Source organism: Equus asinus, chromosome 22 (genome assembly GCF_041296235.1).
Source record: "Equus asinus isolate D_3611 breed Donkey chromosome 22, EquAss-T2T_v2, whole genome shotgun sequence".
Taxonomy (NCBI): Eukaryota; Metazoa; Chordata; class Mammalia; order Perissodactyla; family Equidae; genus Equus; species Equus asinus.
This window is the reverse complement of record NC_091811.1, coordinates 52,204,623-52,225,856: the sequence shown is the minus strand read 5'-3', so window position 1 is coordinate 52,225,856 and position 21,234 is coordinate 52,204,623. Positions and strand designations below refer to the sequence as shown.

The 21,234-nt window shown below is 38.8% G+C and overlaps 2 protein-coding genes and 1 long non-coding RNA gene across 12 annotated transcripts in view; 1 reads left to right on the top strand and 2 right to left on the bottom strand.

Moving 5' to 3' along the window:
- Nucleotides 1–11,893, bottom strand: part of LARP4 (La ribonucleoprotein 4) — a 64,997-nt gene extending 53,104 nt beyond the window's left edge. For 2 of the 10 annotated variants that reach the window (XM_044755791.2, XM_070493955.1), the window contains exons 1-2: nucleotides 11,611–11,747; nucleotides 10,783–11,066 (exon numbers count right to left, since the gene is read on the bottom strand). Coding sequence is in view for 2 of the 10 variants with exons in the window: in XM_014862863.3 (XP_014718349.1) it covers nucleotides 11,611–11,628 (18 nt within the window). In the remaining 8 variants the exon portion in view is untranslated. Of the gene's footprint in view, nucleotides 1–2,776; nucleotides 2,817–4,100; nucleotides 4,434–10,782; nucleotides 11,067–11,360; nucleotides 11,492–11,610 lie in introns of those variants that run through there. The other 8 variants (XM_070493954.1, XM_014862866.3, XM_070493956.1 and 5 more) reach the window with 8 other exon arrangements.
- Nucleotides 11,894–13,316: 1,423 nt separating this feature from the next.
- LOC139041515 (uncharacterized) overlaps nucleotides 13,317–21,234 on the bottom strand; it is a 103,683-nt gene continuing 95,765 nt past the window's right edge. The window contains exons 2-3 of the long non-coding RNA XR_011496803.1: nucleotides 15,584–15,685; nucleotides 13,317–13,781 (exon numbers count right to left, since the gene is read on the bottom strand). This is a non-coding gene — a long non-coding RNA (uncharacterized lncRNA). The remainder of the gene's footprint in view (nucleotides 13,782–15,583; nucleotides 15,686–21,234) is intronic.
- Nucleotides 15,742–21,234, top strand: part of FAM186A (family with sequence similarity 186 member A) — a 63,020-nt gene continuing 57,527 nt past the window's right edge. Inside the window, exon 1 of the mRNA XM_070495117.1 lies at nucleotides 15,742–15,906. Within this exon, the coding sequence (XP_070351218.1) occupies nucleotides 15,742–15,906 (165 nt within the window). The remainder of the gene's footprint in view (nucleotides 15,907–21,234) is intronic.

The window sequence follows — 21,234 nt, the reverse complement described above, 5'->3', positions numbered from 1 at the left end:
CGGGAGGTGCTTATGTAATGAGAGTGGAGCCCTCATGAATGGGATTAGTACTCTTCTAAAAGAGACCCTGCAGAGCTCCCTAGCCCCTTGCACCATGTGAGGACACAGTGAAAAGGCATCATCTACAAACCAGAAAGCCCTAAGCAAACACCGAAATCTGCTGGCACCATGATTCTGGAATTCCCAGAAATAAACTTCTGTTGTTTCTAAGTTGTCCAGTCTGTGATATTGTTATGGCAGCCCGAATGGACTAAGACACCAACTACACAGGATTTGTTCAATAACTACAGTCCAGCCATATAAAGAATATCCCAGAGTCTCAAAACCAGATTGTATACAAAACTCATGATATATGAGTAAGTTCTATGGACTGTACCAATGTCAATCTGCTGGTCTCTACATCATACTATAGTATCCAAGGTGTTACTACTAGAGGAAACTGGGCAAAAAATATATGGGACCACCTTGTACATTCTGGGGGAAACTTCTTGTGAATCTATAATGATTTCAAAATAAAGTTGTTGGGTTTGTTTTTTTTTTAAGATTTTATTTTTCCTTTTTCTCCCAAAGCCCCCTGGTACATAGTTGTGTATTTTTTGTTGTGGCATGTGGGACACCGCCTCAGGGTGACTTGATGAGCGGTGCCATGTCTGCGCCCAGGATTCGAACTGGTGAAACCCTGGGCCGCTGTAGCAGAGTGTGTGAACTTAGCCACTTGGCCACAGGGCCGGCCCCTCAAACTAAAGTTTTTAAAAGTGGGAAAAAATATTGAGAATACATTGGAAAACATTTACAGAAACTTGGGGAGAAGGAAAGCAAGTTGGTATCCTATCACAGAAATTATTCAATTTTTATTTTCATTTTTGTGCTTTTCTGTATTTTCCTATAATTAACATCTATTACTTTTACAATCGGAAAACATATAAGGAAACATTTAAGATCCAGATTAAAAGACACACCAGGGGCCAGCTCAGAGGTGTAGTGGTTAAATTCACACATCCTGCTTTGGTGGCCTAAGGTTCCCGGGTTAGGATCCTGGGCACGGACCTACAGACTGCTCATCAAGCCACACTGTGACAGGGTTCCACATACAAAATAGAAGAAGACTGGCACAGACATTAGCTCAGAGACAATCTTTCTCAAGCAAAAAGAGACAGACTGGCAATGGATGTTAGCTCAGGGCTAATCTTCCTCACCAAAATAAATAAATAAAATAAAGACATATCAGGGGCCGGCCCGGTGGTGTAGTGGTTAAGCTCGTGCTCTCTGCTTCAGTGGCCCAGGGTTTTTGAGTTTGGATCCCAGGCACAGATCTACGAACCATTCATGGGGTAATGCTGTGGCGGCATCTCATATACAAAGTAAAGGAAGACTGGCAAGGATGTTAGCTCAGGGACAAGCTTCCTCAAGCAAAAAGAGGAAGACTGACAACAGATGTTAGCTCAGGACAAATCTTCCTCAACAAAGAAAAAAAAAAAGGGAGAGAGAGAGAGAGAGACACACATCAACTGGGAAAATCATTTTTGGCAAGTGACATAAAAGACTATTGTCTTCAAAGAAAGCTTATACAGCCTACCAATTGATAAAAAAAAAAAAAGCACAAACAAGCAAAACGGCAATTCACAGCAAAGCGTACCCAAAAAGCAAATAAACATGGAAAAATGTTCAATCACACTTAATCATCGAAGAAATGCAAAACAAATCAATTACTCCATTTTAACCTATATAGTGAATTTTTACAAATAAGAATGCCTGATGCTGACAAAGATGCAGTAAACTGGGCAATAGTAAAAACTGTCATAACACTTCTAGAAAGCAATTTGTCCACAGTGATATGAAAAACTTTAAAGATTTTATTTTTCCTTTTTCTCCCAAAGCCCCCTGGAACATAGTTGCGTATTTTTAATTGTGGGTCCTTCCAGTTGTGGCATGTGGGATGCCGCCTCAGCATGGCCTGATGAGCGGTGCCACATCTGCACCCAGGATCCGAACTGGGGAAATCCTGGGCTGCTGAAGCAGAGCGTGAGAACTTAACCACTCGGCCATGGGGCCGGCCGCTGAAAAACTTTAAAAATGTTCATTCTTTAACTTACTGCAGTGAATCTTAGCCTATGGGCTTTATACACAAGTGTCCTTTATAGAATTACTCAACATAAAGAAAAATTGAAAACCGAAAACGTCCATCAAAAAAGTTGATGTGTTTTTCTATAGCAAAGTCTTTAAAATGACACAATGAATCTGACAAGTCAGTTTAACCAGAACAAAGCCTTATTTTTTCATTTGAATCCTAGATAACCATGTTTGATTCATCTTTTGACCAAGCTTTAATAAATAACTCCATCAAAATCCTTCTCTCTTCCACAGAACTAGAAGCAAGCCCTTGAGGCTACACAGTTCCATAAAACATCCATTAAAGGATGTAAATTGTCCAAGTGCATGCTCAAACTACCTGCCAGCACATACACACAGTACATCAGCTCACACCCTCAAATCACCACAAATATACTCAAATTGTCAGTCCATAAAACTGATAGATCAATCACCACCTCTATTTCTAAGCAATATGTGTCATTGCCAAATAAGCCAAAAGCAGTTCTCATTATTGGGAGAGACATAAATGAGAGGAAAAAAGGGAAGCCAAATTCTTGGCAAAACAATACCTTCCGGTCATAAGTGACAGCAGTTTTAAGGTAAGAGAACTAAGAGTTAGGAAAAAGTCACCATAAATACGGTGAAACCATCTCTTTGGTCATACATAACCATTTGTTTTACTTACCTAATTACTATCAGAAACAGAAATTCCATGCCACTTAACCCTACAAATGGTGAAAAACAGAAATAAAGTGTATACATTGATTAAACTTGTCTCATGGCAGATCAATCATCCAGGTTTAATTTTTACATCTCCAAAATTGAGAGGACCACTAAATTACAAGTACATAAAAAAACAAAAGAAGACACAAAACAAAACAGAACCAACTTTTCATTCTGTATAAACCTTCAGGGTCCTCCTACTAGATGCTTAGGGGTATTTTATAGAAAGTAAAAATGAAAATTAAACTGGGAATTTTTCACCCATTCTGACAGAATAATAACATTTATGGAACACTTAATTCATCTTTATAACAACTTCAGGTAAATACTATTATCCATATTTTGCAGATAAGGAAAAAGTTACTTTACCTGCTGCATAGCTAATAAGACAGAGCCAGGATTCGAACCTAGGCAGTCTGGAGAGTCTGCCACTATACAAGAGTTGCCTCAGAGAAAACTTTAAGACAACTAATCACACACTATTTAAGAAATATTAGGGGGCTGGCCCCGTGGCCGAGTGGTTAAGTTCGCGCACTCCACTGCAGGCAGCCCAGTGTTTCGTTGGTTCGAATCCTGGGCGCGGACGTGGCACTGCTCATCAAACCATGCTGAGGCGGCGTCCCACGTGCCACAACTAGAAGGACCCACAACGAAGAATATACAACTATGTACCAGGGGACTTTGGGGAGAAAAAAGGAAAAAATAAAATCTAAAAAAAAAAAGAAATATTATCAGGGGCCAGCCTGGTGGCACAGTGGGTAAGTGCACACATTCCACTTCGGCGGCCCGGGGTTCACCAGTTTGGATCCCGGGTGCGGACATGGCACCACGTGGCACACCATGATGTGGTAGGCATCCCACATATAAAGTAGAGGAAGATGGGCATGGATGTTAGCTCAGGGCCAGTCTTCCTCAGCAAAAAGAGGAGGATTGGCAACAGATGTTAGCTCTGGGCTTATCTTCCTCAAAAAAAAAAGGAAGAAGAAAGAAAAATTATTAAGTCTCCTCACCAAGGTAAATGGTCCCTGGCCCCAGTTCTGCGTACAGTGGCTAATAATCCACAAGAAATAGATACAGAAAATATCCACCAGATAGGAACTAGGGTCCCCAGGGCAGAAGTAATTCAGTTCTGCAATGATTTCTATTGTAGGGCCAAAGTACAGCAAACTTTCAATTTAATAAATAAATAATATTCATGGTAGTTTATGCAATAAAATTTATCCTCTATCACAAAGTACTATCCCAATCTGAATTATTTTGTCTACAAACTCCACAATGGCACTGACCTTGTCTACGGCTTACTGCTCTCTAGTACCTTGAACAGCGACTGGCAGACAGGAGGTCGACAACAAAAGTTGTTGAATAAATCGATGAATGAATATATGCTATATGAGTGTTTCTCAAATTTTGTGAATAAGTATCATCTAGGGATCTTGATAAGATGCAGATTCTATTCAGAAGTTCAAGGACAGGGCCAGAGAGTTTGTATTCTAACAAGCCCCTGGATAAAGAAGTTTGCTGCTGGTCTGGGGCTCACACTTTGAACAGCACGGACAACGTTAGGTCATTTCCCCCCGAGCTCTCCAAGTTGTCAAGAATCAGCATTCACTGACTGTCCACTGTGAAAGCAAACCTGAAGTTTACTCATCAATAAAGCCATTAGTCCTGGTCCTCTTAGTATCTGAAACAAAGACAAGATTCATATCCCCAAATTCCCAATACCTTGATCAGATGACATCAAATAAGTTTTTTAAAAAAGAACAGAATGGAGGGGTTGTGGAGAAAAAGGAACCCTCATACGCTGCTGATGGGAGTGCAAACTGGTGAAGCCACTATGGAAAACAGTATGGAGATTCCTCAAAAAATTAAATAGAACTACCATACGACCCAGCTTTTCCACTACTGGGTATCTATCTAAAGAGCTTGAAGTCAGCAATTCCAAAAGTCCCATGCACCCCAATGTTCACTGCAGCATTATTCACTATAGCCAAGACGTGGAAGCAACCTAAGTGCCCATCAACTGATGACTGGATAAAGAAGACATGGTATATATATACAATGGAATACTACTCAGCTGTAAAAAAGAACAAAATCGTCCCATTTGCAACATCATGGATGGACCTTGAGGGAATTACGTTAAGTGAAATAAGCCAGATAGAGAAGGATAATCTCTGTATGACTCCACTCATAGGAGGAATTTAAAAATGTAGACAAAGAGAACAGATTAGTGGCTACCAGGGGAAAGGTGGGGGGTGGGCACAAAGGGTAAATGGGTGCACCTACAACACGACTGACAAACAATAATATACAACTGAAATTTCACAAGATTGTAACCTATTTTTAACTCAATAAAAATTTTTTTTAAAAAAGAACAGAAAAAACAAACTGAGGCCTCCATAGATCAGCGGCTTAACTTTTGGGGAGTCATGGATTGTTCTAAACATATAATCAAAATTTATAGACTTCTCCCTAGAAAGTTCTACATATGAGATTCATGAATCCCCTTATTAAAGAATAAGAACCCAGGGCCAGCCCCATGGCACGGCGGTGAAGTTCGCACGTTCCACTTTGGTGGCCTGGGGTTCGTCAGTTCAGATCCCGGGTGCAGACATGGCACCGCTTGGCACGCCATGCTGTGGTAGACGTCCCATGTATAAAGTAGAGGAAGATGGGCAGGGATGTTAGCTCAGGGCCAGGCCTCCTCAGTGAAAAAAGGAGGATTGGCAGTTGTTAGCTCAGGGCTAATCTTCCTCAAAAAATAAAAAGATAGATAGATAGATAGGTAGGTAGATAGATAAAATAAAAGTAGCTTTTGCAAGCCAGCCCTACTGATGGCCTAGTGGTTAAAGTTCAGGGGCGTGGGGCCAGCCCGGTGGCGCAGGAGTTAAGTTTGCAGGTTCTGCTTCGGTAGCCCGGGGTTTGCTGGTTTGGATCCCGGGTGCGGACATAGCACTGCAACCCATGCTATGGCAGGCGTCCCACATATAAAGTAGAGGTAGATGGGCTCAGATGCTAGCTCAGGGCCAGTCTTCCTCAACAAAAAGAGGAGGATTGGCAGCAGATGCTAGCTCAGGGCCAATCTTCCTCAAAGGGGAAAAAAAAAAAAGTTCAGCGGCCTGAGTTCATGAAGTTCCTGGGTACAGAACCACATCACTCATCTGTCGGTAGCCATGCTATGGCGGCAGCTCACATAGAAGAACTAGAAGAACCTACAACTAGGATACACAACTATGTACCGGGGCTCTGGGGAAGAGGCGGGGAAAAATGGAGAGAGAAAGATTGGCAACAGATGTTAGCTCAGGGCAAATCTTCCTCGGGAAAAAAAAAATAGTTTTTACAATTACCAGTGCCAATATCATGTAGTTTTAATAAATCTTCCAGAAATACTTAATATACAAAGCATAAATTTCCGTCATTTTGGAAGGCAACTATTTAATTACTGAACAATTCACATCACAATAATTGCTGTGATGATCAAACCATAGTGTCTGTCAAGCCCTTACCTAGACTGTATTACAAGGCCTAATACATAAACATCACAAACATAACCTCTGTCAGAAGAAATTATTATTATTATTTTTCCTCCCCAAAGTCCCAGTACATAGTTGTATATCCTAGTTGTAGGTGATTCTAGTTCTTCCATATGAGATGCTGCCACAGCATGGCTTGATGAGTGGTGTGCAGGTCTGCACCCAGGATCTGAACTGGTGAACCGTGGGCAGCCAAAGCAGAGCGTGCGAACTTGACCACTTGGCTAAGGGGCTGGCCCCAAAATTATTATTCTTAAATTACAGATAGGAATTAAGGATCAAAAACGTTGTCACTTGCCTCAGGTCATACAGCTAACATTTGAAATAGGATTCCCAAACTCTTACAGAAAATCATAGTACACAATACAAAAATTTACAATGTTTTCAAGAAGGCTGGAAACCTCCCCTGAGAATCAAACTTTAAAGAAAACAAAACTTAAGCAAAACACAGAATACAAGAAAGACAAATTAAAATGCTATGAACACTATCAGAGCTAGAGTCATCTTCCATTTTCACTTAAGGATATTCAAAGACGAGGTTAGAAATCTTTTTTCTGACTTCACAATGACTGCTAGATTAAAGTTTCTCAACTTCCTCTACTTTCCACTCCTCTGCAACACAGACTCAGACTCCATTTCTAACTCCAGAGTCAAAACCCTTTTTTAAGCTCCTAGGTAGCAGACCAAAATTACAGATTTGAAATGTTCCTGTCCAGTATTAGTATTAAGGATCACTTCCATTAGCTGGGAAGTAACACGGAGCTGGCAGATAACCCAAACTGATACAACCCCAACTGATATAAAATAGTTGAATATCAATATTTCTAGTTATTAGTCTTTTATTCTACTTTTCACACTTCAAAAATAATTTCTACTTCATTTTCAGTCCATTATATCTGAAAATATTTTTATTTGAAAACGTTTTTATTCATTTTAAAATTCTGCATCCAGCTCCATTTATTATTCCAAAATTAAACTGTTCAAAACCAACTCAGCTATTTCCTTATTTGTAATTCTTCTTGGCAATCATTTCAAATTCATTTAGGCCTTCTTCTTCTAAGTCATTTTTTAAAAAATCATTTTCAGGGGCCGGCCCCGTGGCCAAGTGGTTAAGTTCACGCGCTCCGCTTAGGTGGCCCAGGGTTTCGCCAGTTCAAATCCTGGGTGCCAACATGGCACCACTCATCAGGCCATGCTGAGGTGGCATCCCACATAGCACAACTAGAAGGACCCATGACTAAAAATACACAACTATGTACCTGGAGGCTTTGGGGAGAAAAAGAAAAATGAAATCTTTAAAAAAAAAAAAATCATTTTCAGTGACATCTACTAACTTTTTATAAATGATTAAGCTAATGGGAAAAAACAGTACTGTACTTGGGGTGAAAGGAACAACACTATCTATGATTACTGTAACATAAAGTTAATAAAAATTATCTAGGCAAATATCCCACTTATTTCAGATTGTAGGGCTAACCTAAAATTTAAAATGTTATCACTTAAAAAAAGAGAAAACTTTACAAGTCAGATAAATTATTTTTAAAATTATGTAAGATCTGGGGGAAGGGGAGAATGGAGAGATTATTTCATGCATACCGAGTTTCGGTTTTGCAAGATGAAGGGTTCTGGAGATGGATGGTGGTGATGGTTGCACAACAATGTAAATACACTTAAGACCACTGAACTGTACACTTAAAAATGGTTAAGATGATAAACTTTATGTGATGTGTATTTTATCATAATTAAAAATAATTTTTAAGTTATGTGAATTATTAAAGCATCCTGGGTACATAAAAGTCACTGCTACCTAAGTAAGTGTTTATAACTATTCATTTTCAGGGAAAAATTCAAATAGAAACAGAAACCCAATAAAAACACTGCCAAACAACTAGAACAGACATAAACGGCTGAAAATATTAGAGGGGGAAAATGATTTGAAAAATGAACCAAATGTTAGCAGTCATGAAAAACTGCAAACTGTCTCCATAGTATTCAAAAACGTAAATAACTCACTAGCAGCCAGAAAAGGAGCACTTTCCTGTTTCAAACTCAGAGTTTGTTCTGTAATGAACATTTCATTTGTAATGAAATTTATGTTGGACCATGTTTGACAATTTTGTGAATTATCTAAACATTTTTACCTCTACCCAGAGAGCAAGGTATTGTATGTGCCTCCTTCAGAAAAGAGGTGAGAAAAAAACAATAAGCTACTGAAGTCAATATAGCCCTTTGTCTACAAGACCAAGTTAAAAAAAGTTGCATCTAAGTATTACTTAAAATAGAATTCCCTGTCTGCCTGTAGATTTCTATTGCAGTATAGCTAGGTAATTTAGAGTTCTAACTCCAGCTTCAACATTCACTAGCTATATAATCTTGGGCAAGTTTAAGTTCTCTGTGCTTTAGTTTCTTTTTCTCTAAAATGAAGATAATAATGCTACCTACCTCATAGGTAAGCTTGAGTAGATGTATACACATGTATACACGCAAAAATACTTAGCAGGCCTGACATACAGTAAGCACAATACATATATATACCACTATTACAGTATTATTATCATCACTATCTATCCCACTGATTCCAGTCATAAACTAGCTAACTTGGGGCTTCTCCAGAAAAATGTACACAAGGAAAAGATTTTGAACACACGTGCAGAGGACTCATAGATCCCAGATTAGAGAAGTCCTACCAAAGATGATCCACAGGCAACTTGGTTTATAGTAAAGTGGTTCTTAACCTCTCTCGAGCCATTGACCTCTTCAGTAGTCCAATTAATCTGTGGATCTCTTCTCAGAATAATGTTAAGTATATGAAACACATAGGATCACAAACTAAACCATAATTAATATTAACTTTAATACTTTTACATTTCTAATTTAGTAATAAATATGCTTTACTAATGCATTAAATAATGAGTTTTACATATAATAACAAGGTGCAATGGGTATACACAGTATTTCAAGATATCTGCAAAAACTGTATTATGATATGAAAATGTTTCCCTTGTTGCATCTATTGAAATTGCAAGAATTTTCAATTCTGAATTTCAATTAGAAGCTAGTGAAAACAGGCAATTTTTTCCCTCAACCAAGTTCACAGACTTCCTCAATTTTATCTAGGGACCCAGATTAAGAACCCTTGGCTTAGGGGAAAGTGCAAAAATAAGTTTTGGAGCCAGAGACTTGTGTTCTAGAAGCCAGACTTCAGACTTTAGTCCCCACATTATTTACACCTGAATGACCTTAGACATCAAACTTCTGAGCTTTGGTTCACTCACTCAGAAGAATTCCTACATCATGAGGTTATAAGGAACAAATATTAGTTAACAAAATGCCAAATGACCAGTGTGTTATTTTCACTGATTTTAATGCCATATATTCAGCCCCAAATATTCAGTGACACGGTTAATTTTCAATAAAACTCATTATATGAGAAAAATTTAAAACTACATACTGATTCACAAAGAAAATGATTAATGGAAATATTAATTTTATGTAACAGTTTAGTGAGAGCCATGATTCAGCATTAGAATGGCCTCCATCTAAATCCCAATTCCTCTACTTTACTAAGTTACTTAACCTCTCTACCTCAGTTTTCTCATCTGTAAAACACTGCAATGTTGTTTTAGAAACAAGAGAGGATCTCACTTAAATACTCAATAAATGGGGCTATTATTAAAGTTCACATTTTAACAAAACCAAAGGAATCAATTTGGAACTCAAAAGTTTATCTTGGAATTCACATTGATATAAATAAAACCTCGGTCTTTCTTTTGCCTGGCAAAACACACACACTTAAAACCTGCAGCATTTGCACGGCATAACACTCCTAATGCAAACTGGCACTGCTTAAAAATCATATCTGAATTCTTATTCTGCCAAAGGAAAACAAGGAGAATGAAAAACGGTAAACAGAATGGGTTCGATAATTTTAAATAGTTTCATGATTTACTTGGAAGTTCCAATGAATGTTTATTATCAATGTTGGAGAAACTCTCAAGTAGTCTCTTTAAAACTCAATTTAAAGATCTCAAATTTATCAGCTCCACAATGTCGGTCAGAATTTAAAAAAAAAAAGCAAAAGCATGAATTTACTTGACGCCGGAATATTACGGAATAAGATCCCTCCTTCCTTCCAAAAAAAACCCCCCAAAACAAAAAAAAACCCGCCATAGACTAGCCCTGGCTCCCCGATCCATTATACAACCTGTAAATTCCTTCCCTCATTGAAAAGATTCTTTTTATGGGCATAGTTAACAAGCGCCAAGCTGCGAAGTTGCAGCTTTGCTGGTTTGACGTTTTCACAATGCAAGAACAATATGATCTGGAATTTACTCAAAGCATTAGCCAGGCAGTCAGCTGATGCTCACCGCACATGAGAAAGACAGAAATAAGAGAAATTAAACCTCGTATCTGTGTATCGCTGGTATCAACTACGTACCTTTAAAACTAAAATAGGCCAACATTAGACGCTCCAGTTAAAGTAATAAAAGTATTTCTGTTGTTAAATAAAGACGGCTTTCCCCGCGCTAGGTCTCTCTCATTCTTGGAATTTTCCTTGTAAAGGGCTTTCATCAGTTCATAAAACCAACCTCTCACCACGGAACCGCTGCCTGAGTAACTTTTACAAAAGGTCAAAGCGGTGCCTTTCAAGGCTTCCAAACCCTACTGGCTTCTCTTCGGTTCACAGTAACTCGCTTTCCACCCACAGAACGTTCCAGAGACCTAAGGACGGGGACCAGACAAAACTTGGTGGGAGTTGCTAAAAAGAGGCTTTCAACTTTTTCAAAATACTTAGACCGAATTTCACCTTCCTCCCTCCGCGCCCCCACATGTTGCTCGTCTCCCTCCCAGAGGGCCCCGCGAGGCCTCGCTTCACCCCCTACAACGCGCCCACCTGATTACCCTTTTCTCCGCAGACTCCGCCCCCACCCCCCCACCCGCCACCCCCGCCACCCCCGCCTGTGTGCCTGCTTTAGGAGGTCCATATGGGACGCTCTCCCCTTCCTCTGGCCTCACCCCACGCCAGACAAGCCTCGATGCTCTTCCCTCAACTCTCCGCGACCACGGCCCTCCCCGACCACCGCTTCCTCAAGTGCTGGGAGAGCGCAGAGTGGAGCCGCAGGCCTGCACGGCCCAGGTGCTGTGTCAGCCTATCTGCCGGTTCCGCGCCGTGTACGGCCTGGAAAGTCACATGGCGGTGGGACCGGCCGGCGCCTCCACACGCCTGCTCTTCTCAGAGCAGGACGAGATTACCAAGTCCACTCACCTCCACGAAGAGCAACATGTCTTCCTCCGCTCGGCCCACTCGTTCTCACCGTCGCGACTCCAACTGGCTTACAGGCCCGAGCCCCAACCGCTAGGATAAAGACACTCGCCTGGCCCCTCCACCCGGCAGTGGACCCGGCTCCTCCCCCGCCGTCAGCCGCTGCGGCCCGACCCGCCCAGTCCCACCTCCCTTGAAACAGCAACTGTTTCCGGGTCTAGAGAACAATTGCTTCCGGGAGCAGACAGTCCTCGGAGCGCTCAACTTTTGCGTTACCTTTTCCAGCAGCAGTATGGGATGTACTATCATCCCTTCTAGGGGGAGGAGGGAAGTGATCAGAGGAAGGCACCATTCTGCGCCACGGGGGTGTGTAAAAATCTTATTGACGCCTTTTATCCTTTGCGGACGGGTATGGCTGCAACGACCATAATCATTCCGCAGTTTTCATAGTTCAAAATCGAGTTCTGATAAAAAGCCGAGCTTGTGCGAAGTGTACTGAATAAACGCCCAACCCTGCCGAAAGGTGGTGGATCGCAGAAAAAAAGTAGAGAAGGAAAAAAAAAAGCAGTGGTAATAGTAAATCTACTAATAGCAGCTGCTTTATGTTAAATGCTTACCATGTGCCTGGCACTGTTCTAAGTATTTTACGTGAATTAATCTTAAAACAATCCTATGCGATAAATACTATTATCCTCATTTTACAGCTGAAGGAGTCCTCTAGGAGGGCAGGTTTCCTTTAGACACACCTTGAAAGAACTTTGCCCCATGTTCGCTTGAATCAGGTACCCGAGTCCCCGCTTAATATAACGCTACTTAATGATACTTTAGTCTGGATAGCCTCCTCATTGATGTTCTGCTATCACTTCAAATGAAATACAATAAAAACGATTTTTAAAAATTATAATTTTCTGTTAGATGATCCAAATTCCTTACTATCTTTAGTAATACTAGTTGGATTTATCCCTCCTTTGTCAGTCCTGCTTCTATATCCTAGACACTCATCTTTTTTTTTTTTTTTGAGGAAGATTAGCCCTGAGCTAACATCCATTGCCAATCCTCCTCTTTTTGCTGGAGAAGATTGGCCCTGTGCTAACATTTGTGCCCATCTCCCTGTACTTTATATGTGGGAGGCCTGGCACAGCATGGCTTGATAAGTGGTGTGTAGGTGGGCACCAAGGATCCGAATCAACAAACCCAGCCACCCAAGCAGAATGCAAGAACTTAACCTCTACACCACCCAGCTGGCCCCATATTCCTCTTTTGAAATAATCATGTCCAGATCTTTTCCAATGGGTTTTTTCCATTCTATTATTTCAAAATTCTTCCTAAATTGAAGGCTTCATTTTTACCAAACTGCTGTTTGCTTTCAAGACCTTACCATTCTTTTTTTTTTTTTTTTAAGATTTTATTTTTTCCTTTTTTCTCCCCAAAGCCCCCCAGTACATAGTTGTATATTCTTGGTTGCGGGTCCTTCTAGTTGTGGCATGTGGGACGCTGCCTCAGCGTGGCTTGACGAGCAGTGCCATGTCGGCGCCCAGGATTCGAACCAACGAAACACTGGGCCGCCTGCAGTGGAGCGCGCGAACTTAACCACTCAGCCACGGGGCCAGCCCAAGACCTTACCATTCTGATCCTATGTAATCTCCCTTACTTCACCTCAAATGAATCTCCTCACTTTTTCATGTAGATCCCAAATTAATTCCCTTATCAAATTGCTGATATGTGTCCCATACGCTCCCTAATCTGGTCCCTAGTAAACTCAACATTACTTCATCTCAATTAAACCAATTTCCTCACTTTTCCCCTGAAATACAAACTCAACACTCACCTCCAAAGCCATGGCTCAAGGCGTCTTCCCTATCTGGAATGCCTTCATTTGTCAATCAACCTTCTCTCTCCATAAGGCTTTCCCGAAAACTCTGCTCCCCACAGATCTCTTCTTCATGTCCCTTGTTAACACTCGAATATTATATTCTATCTTAAGTTATTTCCTTTTTCTTCTTTTCGTTTTTCAGTTTCTTCACAGGTACCCTGTCGTATATTCTTCACAGTCTAGGATAATGGTAGCCACATAATAGTGTCTCAGCAAATGTTTGTCAAATCGAAAGGGAAGGAGAGAAGTTTTAAAATTTGCCTTAAAAAGCCTTCATTTCCAATTGCTGATGAATTCCATGCTGCATAAAAAATATGAGAGAGAGAGCAATAATGCTAAATTAGTTTAGTTGACAAGCATGTAGGATGCTTTGTGAATGCCTGCTGAGATAAGCAATGTAAAGAAATCTAGAGAAATAAAAGTTACATAAAGATCTTACAATCTAATACTATTATCAATAAAGTACTTAAACCGACTAATGGATGTCAAATGCTGGATAATGATGAATATTTTAATCAGACTTCACATTCATAAAAATAAATAATTCTCCTTAATTGCGGTTCTTTTCAGAAAACGTTATGAACTTCCTTGAATAAATAGACTTAATTGTGATTTATAGAAAAAAAAGGAGTAATATTTTATGACTGGAGGCCAGTCTAACAATAAAGGAAAGTATTTTAAGGCTTAAAAGAGTTTCTATAAGGAGTTGAGTCTGAAACTATAATGAATATCCAAATTTTAGACAGTTTCTGTGGAAGAACTGAGGAAGAATATGCCAAATGTTAGAAAAAGAAAACTAAAGTACAGCATCTGGTTTTGAGAAGTTTACCAACTAGTAGATAGAGACAAATAGTAGTTACACTTCAATGAGATTAGTACTATACTAGACAGTTTACAAAGTGATTTGGGAACACAGAGGAGACAGTCACTTAGGAAACGGGATCTTAAAGAGAAGGAAAAATATTTAATTTGCTCTCTATATACCGACTGATATTTTTAAGAGACAACTACTTTATGATCCCCTGCCTTCCTTTCTCTGAAGGACTGAAACGCATATGTTGTTTAACTTTACAAGTTTACAACAAAGGCTCAACATAGGACTAAGTTTAAGTTTAAATAAAGACTCAACATAGAAAGTTTTTGTAGAGAAATTGTTTTACATTCACCATTTGTATAAAGTCTAAAACCTCAAAATGATATTATACAGTTTATGAATTTATACACCCGTAGTAAAATTATATAAACATGAACTAGACATCAATACTTCAAAATCGTGATTGTCATTGCCTCTGAAAAGGGACAGAGGGGAAGGAAGGAGTCTGGTGAAAACACCAAAGGGGATTTCAACTTTATCTCTAATGCTTTCTTTTATTTAAAAATATCTGAAGTAAATATGACAAAATGTTAAAATTCGTTCATTCTAGGTGATAGGTACATGCCTATTTGTTATATTACTTTCTGTACTTTGTCATATTTTTTTAAATTGGAAACAAAATCTACACAGCCAACAAAACTACCCTCTCCTTTAATTGCTCCAGTCTCCTAAATCCTTTCACCTCCTTTGCAATCAAAGGAGCTGCCCAAAGTACTACTCTTTCAGTTAGAAGGCAGCTTCTAGCGTGCCCTTCAATTTCTCGAGTCAACTATGGAACTTCAAAGACTTTTTCAGTCAGGTTCCTTGAAAAAGCTAGTCACTAGGCAGTACAAAGAGTGTGATCTTCATCCAAAGAATATTTTCCAAGTTACGAAATGTCTAGGAAAAGTTGAGGGGCAGCTGAGGAAGTTGTAACACAATTAATCCATTACAGACAAAAATTCTTAAGCAAAACCTAAGGAAGCAAGAAGAACCAGGAGTTACGTTCGATACACTGGATCTTGAATTCTAACACCTGGATTTTAAACTCATTTAAATAGGGCTATATCTTCTATTTCTTTCAGCATTCCTGTTGTCTATTCTCACCTACCCTCCCTCCCCCTTCACCCTTCTACCATCACAGCATATAGAATGCCTGGTTCTCTGCATATAATAAGCACTCTTTAAATGTTTGAGTCAATGATAACGTCACAATGGGTCTATTATGACATCACTAGGACTGGATTTACCATGGTCAGCAACCAATTAGTAGCAGGGTAAACCACAATCTCTGGGAGCAGGAAAGGCTTCTAGTTTGTTCGTGGACACTTTTATTAGCATTTGCCTATATTCTGTGAAAAAAGAAGAAATAAAAGAAAATTACTCAATTTTTCAAATATTTATCAAAATGCAAACTGACAATGAATCTGATTCAGAAATTGAACTTGTGGATTACACCACCACGACCAAAGAAACCATTGATAGCTCATTGTTCCCTGCGCTTGAGCTCCCATTTACAGCACAGGATGTCATCTCTAGGATTGAGCAAGCACAGCTCTGTCGAGCCAGAGAGGTAGGTAGTAAATGAGAAGTTTACAGATGGCAACATTTTTTTTAACTTCCCATGACCAGTTACATTTTTTTTGTTACAACTCATTTTATTTTCATGATATTTGACTGTGTTTGAAGTAAATTTGATTTCAAATGACAACTTTCACCTGACTCTGTGGATAACAAGCTCCAATTTTAATCTCTTTCACTTTCATATCAGAATTAAGTTTTTTGAGAAATAAATTACATGTGCTATTGAGTGATTGGGATAGAAAGAAAAATTAAAACCTATAGCTACTATTGATATCTAATTTTAGTCAAAAGTTTTCATTTATTCTCAACTGAGATTTATCAAATAGCTATTAACAAAAAGAAACAGATTGCTTTGAACTCTAGCTCCTTTTATTTCCCCTGAACACTTCATGGAAAAGGAGTTTATTGGCCAAGGACAATAAACAAAGAGCTTAAATAGTATAACAATCAAACAGACCCCAAACAATTAAGGCTATACTGCATTCTGTTCTCTCAGACAGAATATAACAAAATCAGCCAGGTTAAAAGAGGTTAATTCAGAGGAAGTTCTTTCCTATGTGTAAGGAGTACTGAATATTTATACTTTCTCATTCTCCACGTAGACTTACTCCTGATTCAACTCCCCCCAACTAGCAGCAATAACAGTGTTTGCTTTTAATAGCTTTATTGAGGTATAATAGTCATACAATAAACTGTACACTTTTCAAGTATACAGATTTTTTTTTTTGAGGAAGATTAGCCCTGAGGTGACATCTGCTGCCCATCCTCCTCTTTTTGCTGAGGAAGACTGGCCCTGAGCTAACATTCGTGCCCATCTTCCTCCACTTTATATGTGGGATGCCTACCACAGCATGGCTTGCCAAGTGGTGCCATGTCTGCACCCAGGATCCAAACCAGCAAACCCTGGGCCGCCGAAGCAGCCTGTGGTCACTTAACTGCTGCACTACCGGGCAGGCCCCAGTATATGAGATTTTCAATTGCTTTGCATCTTTATCAACACTCGATGTTATTAGTCTTTATAATTTTAGCCATTCCTAAAGGTATATAATGGTATCTCATTGTGGTTTTAATTCGCACTTTCATAATGACTAATGATTTTGAGCAACTTTCCATGAGCTTATTTGCGCTTGGTATGTCTTCTTTGGTAGTTCAAATATTTTGCCCATATTTTAAAAATTGAGTGGTCTGTGTTCTTATCATTCAGTTTTGAGTATTCTTATGTATTCTGAATACAACTCCTTTATCAGATAGATGATTTGCAAATACTTTTTCCCATTCTGTGGCTTGTCTTTTTCTTCCACTATTAGTGTCTTTCAAAGAATAAAACTCCTAAAGCCAATTTATCAACTTTTTCTTTTGTGGATTATGCTTTTAGTGTAGTATACTCCAAGCAAACCTTGCCTAAACCAAGGTCACGTTTTCTCCTAAGTATTCTAGGAGTTTTATTCTTTTAGATTTTACATTTAGGTCTATGATCTATTTTGTCTTAATCTTTGTATGTGATATCAGATATGGATTGAGGTTCTGGGTTTTTGGGGGGTTTTATTGAGGAAGATTAGCCCTGAGCTAACATCTGCCGCCCATCCTCCTCTTTTTGCTGAGGAAGACTGGCCCTGAGCTAACATCCATGCCCATCTTCCTCTATTTTATATGTGGGACGCCTGCCACAGCATGGCTTGATGATTGGTGTGTAGGTCTGTGCCCGGGACCCAAACCAGTGCACCCTGGGCCACGGAAGCAGAGCATGCGAACTTAACTGCTATGTCACCAGTCAGGACCCCTAAACTTCATTTTTGACTGACTGAGTAGGCTAGGACCTCCAGTATAAAGTTGAATAGAAGTGACGAGACATCCTTGCTTTGTTCTTGATGTTAGGGGAAAGCATTCAGTTTTCCACCATTAAGTATGACAGTAACTGTATGTATTTTATGGTGCTCTTTATCAAGTTGGGGAAATTCCCTTCTTTTCCTAGTTTGCTGAGATTTTCAATTAGGAATAGATGTTCAGTTTTGTCAAAAGCTTTTATGGGGGCTGGCCCAGTGGTGCAGGAGTTAAGTGCGCATGTTCTGCTTTGGCGGCCCGGGGTTCGCTGGTTCGGATTCTGGGTGCGGACATAGCACTGCTTGGCAAGCCATGCTGTGGTAGGCATCCCACATATAAAGTAGAGGAAGATGGGCATGGATGTTAGCTCAGGGCCAGTCTTCCTCAGCAGAAAGAGGAGGACTGGCAGCAGTTAGCTCAGGGCTAATGTTCCTCAAAAGAAAAAATTTTAAAAAAAAGCTTTTACTGCATCTTTTGGAATAATCCTGTGTTTTTTTCTCTTTGAATTTGTTGATATAGTGAATTACATTGATTTAGGAATGTTAAATCAACCTTGCATTTTTTAGATGAACCCCATTTACTCATAATGTAGCATTCTTTTTATTATCTTGTATTTGATTTGCTAAAATTTTGTTAACTTTTCTTTTTCCTGAGGAAGATTAGCCTTGAGCTAACATCTGCCACCAATCCTCCTCTTTTTGCTGAGGAAGACTGGCCCTGAGCTAACATCCATGCCCATCTTCCTCTGCTTTATATATGGGATGCCTACCACAGCATGGCTTGCCAAGCAGTGCCATGTCCACACCCAGGATCCGAACCAGTGAACCCTGTGCTGCCGAAGCGGAACATGCACACTTAACTGCTGCGCCACCAGGCTGGCCCCTGTTAACAACTTCTTGTGTCTATGTTTATAAAGTATATTGGTCTGTCATTTTCCTTTCTTTTTTTTTTTTTTTTTTTCCCTGCTTTATCTCCCCAAATCCTCCCTGGTACATAGTTGTATATCTTAGTTGCAGGTCCTTCTAGTTGTGGCATATGGAATGCCACCTCAACGTGGCCTGACGAGCGGTGCCATGTCCGCGCCCAGGATCCGAACCCGGGAAACCCTGGGCCACCGCAGCGGGGCATGCAAATTTAACCACTCAGCCACGGGGCCAGCCCCTGTCATTTTCCTTTCTTGTAATGCCTTTGGTTTTGGCATCAGAGTAATGCTAGCTACATAGATTCAGATAGAAAATTCTTTTCAATTTTCTGTAAGTTTGTTGAGAATTGGCCTTTCCTTTTATAGTCATGCACCTGATAATGACATTTCGGTCAGCATCGGACCACATATGCAATGATGGTTCCGTAAGATTATTAGCACATAGCCTAGGTGTGTAGTAGACTTATGCCACACAGGTTTGTGTAAGTACACTCTATGATGTTAAAACAATGACAAAATCACCTAATTACACATTTCTCAGAATGTATCTCTGTTGTTAAGTGACGCATGACTGTATATGTTTGGTAGAAACCAACAGTGTTTGGGTAGGGTGGGGAGAAACAATCAATAGTACTATCTAGAGTTATGGCTTAATTCACAGGAAGGTTTTAAACTACAAATTCAATTAAAAAAATAATCATAGGGCTCTTCAGGTTATCTTATTTCTCCTTGAGTGAGCTTTCACAGGTTCTATCTTTCAAGGAATTTGCCCATTTCGTCTGAGTAGTTGAGTTTATTAGCCTAGAGTTGTTCATAATAATCTCATATTATCCCTTTGTTATCTGTAGAATCTGTAATAATGTCACCTCTCATTTTTGATATTAGTAATTTGTTTTCTCCCTTTCTCTCTCTCTCTTTCTTTGCTTATCATTATGGCTAGAGGTTTATCAATTTTATTGATCTTCTCAAAGAATCAACTTTTGATTTCATGGGTTTCCTCTAATTGCTTTTCTGTTTTCTATTTTACTGATTTCTGCACTGATCTTTATGATTTCATTTACATTTTTTACTTTAGGCATAATTTGCTCTTCTTTTTTCCAGTTTCATAAGGTGAAAGCTGAGATCATTGAGAACCTTTTTCTTTCATAATAAGTATTTTGTTCCATCTATTTCTCCCTCTGCAAATGGAAATGCTGTGTTTTCATTGTCATTCAGTTTTAAATACTTTCTAATTTCCCTTTTGAGCTTTTTCTTTGACTCATGGATTATTTAAGTTTATTTATTTATTTCTTTTTTCCTCCCCAAAGCCCCAGTACATGGTTGTATATCCTAGTTGTAAGTTGTTCTAGTTATTCTGTGTGTGCCACAGCATGTCAACTGATGGATGAGTGGGAAGCAAAACTGGGCCACCAAAGCAGTGAGAGTGCTGAACTTAACCACTAGGCAATCAGGGCTGGCTTGAACCATGGATTATTTAGAAGCGTGTTACTTAGTTTCCAAATATTTTCAGACTTTTTCTCATTTATTTCCAATTCAATTTCATTGGGTCAGAGAACTTATTTCATATGATCTGAATCCTGGTAAATTTCTTGAAATTCGTTTTATGATTCAGAATATGGTCTACACTGGTAAATGCAATTTATGTACTTGAATACAATTTGTATTCTGTTGATAAGTGGAGTACTCTATAAATAACGATTATATCAAGCAATCAAATTGGTTGATAGTTTTGTTCAAGTCTTCTGCTATCATTTTTTCTCAACTTTATGTATCAATTATTGAAAAAGAAGTAAAGAAATGTTTGAGTATAATTTTGAATTTATCTAGTTCTTCTGACTGTTCTATCAAATTTTTTTTCATGTATTTTGAATTTATTTCATTAGGTGCCTAAACATTTAGAATTGCTATGTTCTCTGAAAGAATTGGCCACTTTACCATTATAAAATGACCCTATTTATCCCTAGTAATATACTTTTCTCTGTAATCTACTTTGTTTGTTATTAATATAGCCATTCTAGCTTTCTTTTTATGAGTGTTACTATCCTTTTACTTTAAACATATTTGGGTTATTATATTTAAAGTGGGTTTCTTATAGGAAGTATATAATTGGGTTTCTTTTTTATCAAACCTGACAATCTCTGCCCTTTAATTGGATGTTTAGACCATTCATATTTAATGTGATTATTGATATTGTTAGGTTTGAATTTGCCATTTTGCTATTTGTTTTCTGTTTGTCCTGTGTGTTTTTTTGTTTCCTTTTTATTCTTTTTCTGACTCTTTTAGATTGAATATATTTTTATGATTCTTATTACCTATAATTCTGATTCACCTTTTTAGTTGCTGCTTTAGGCTTCATAGCATACATATTTAAGTTATCGCCATTTGCCTTCAAGTGGTATTAAACCACTTTTGAACAATGTATAAACTTTATGGCAGTATTCTACCTTTCTCTCTCTCCTGACCTTTATGCTATTTGTATCATACTTCTACGTATGTCATAAACTCAATATTTATTACATTCCAATAATTCTTTTAAATAATTACCTATTTTTCAATTTTTTATTTTAGTAAAAT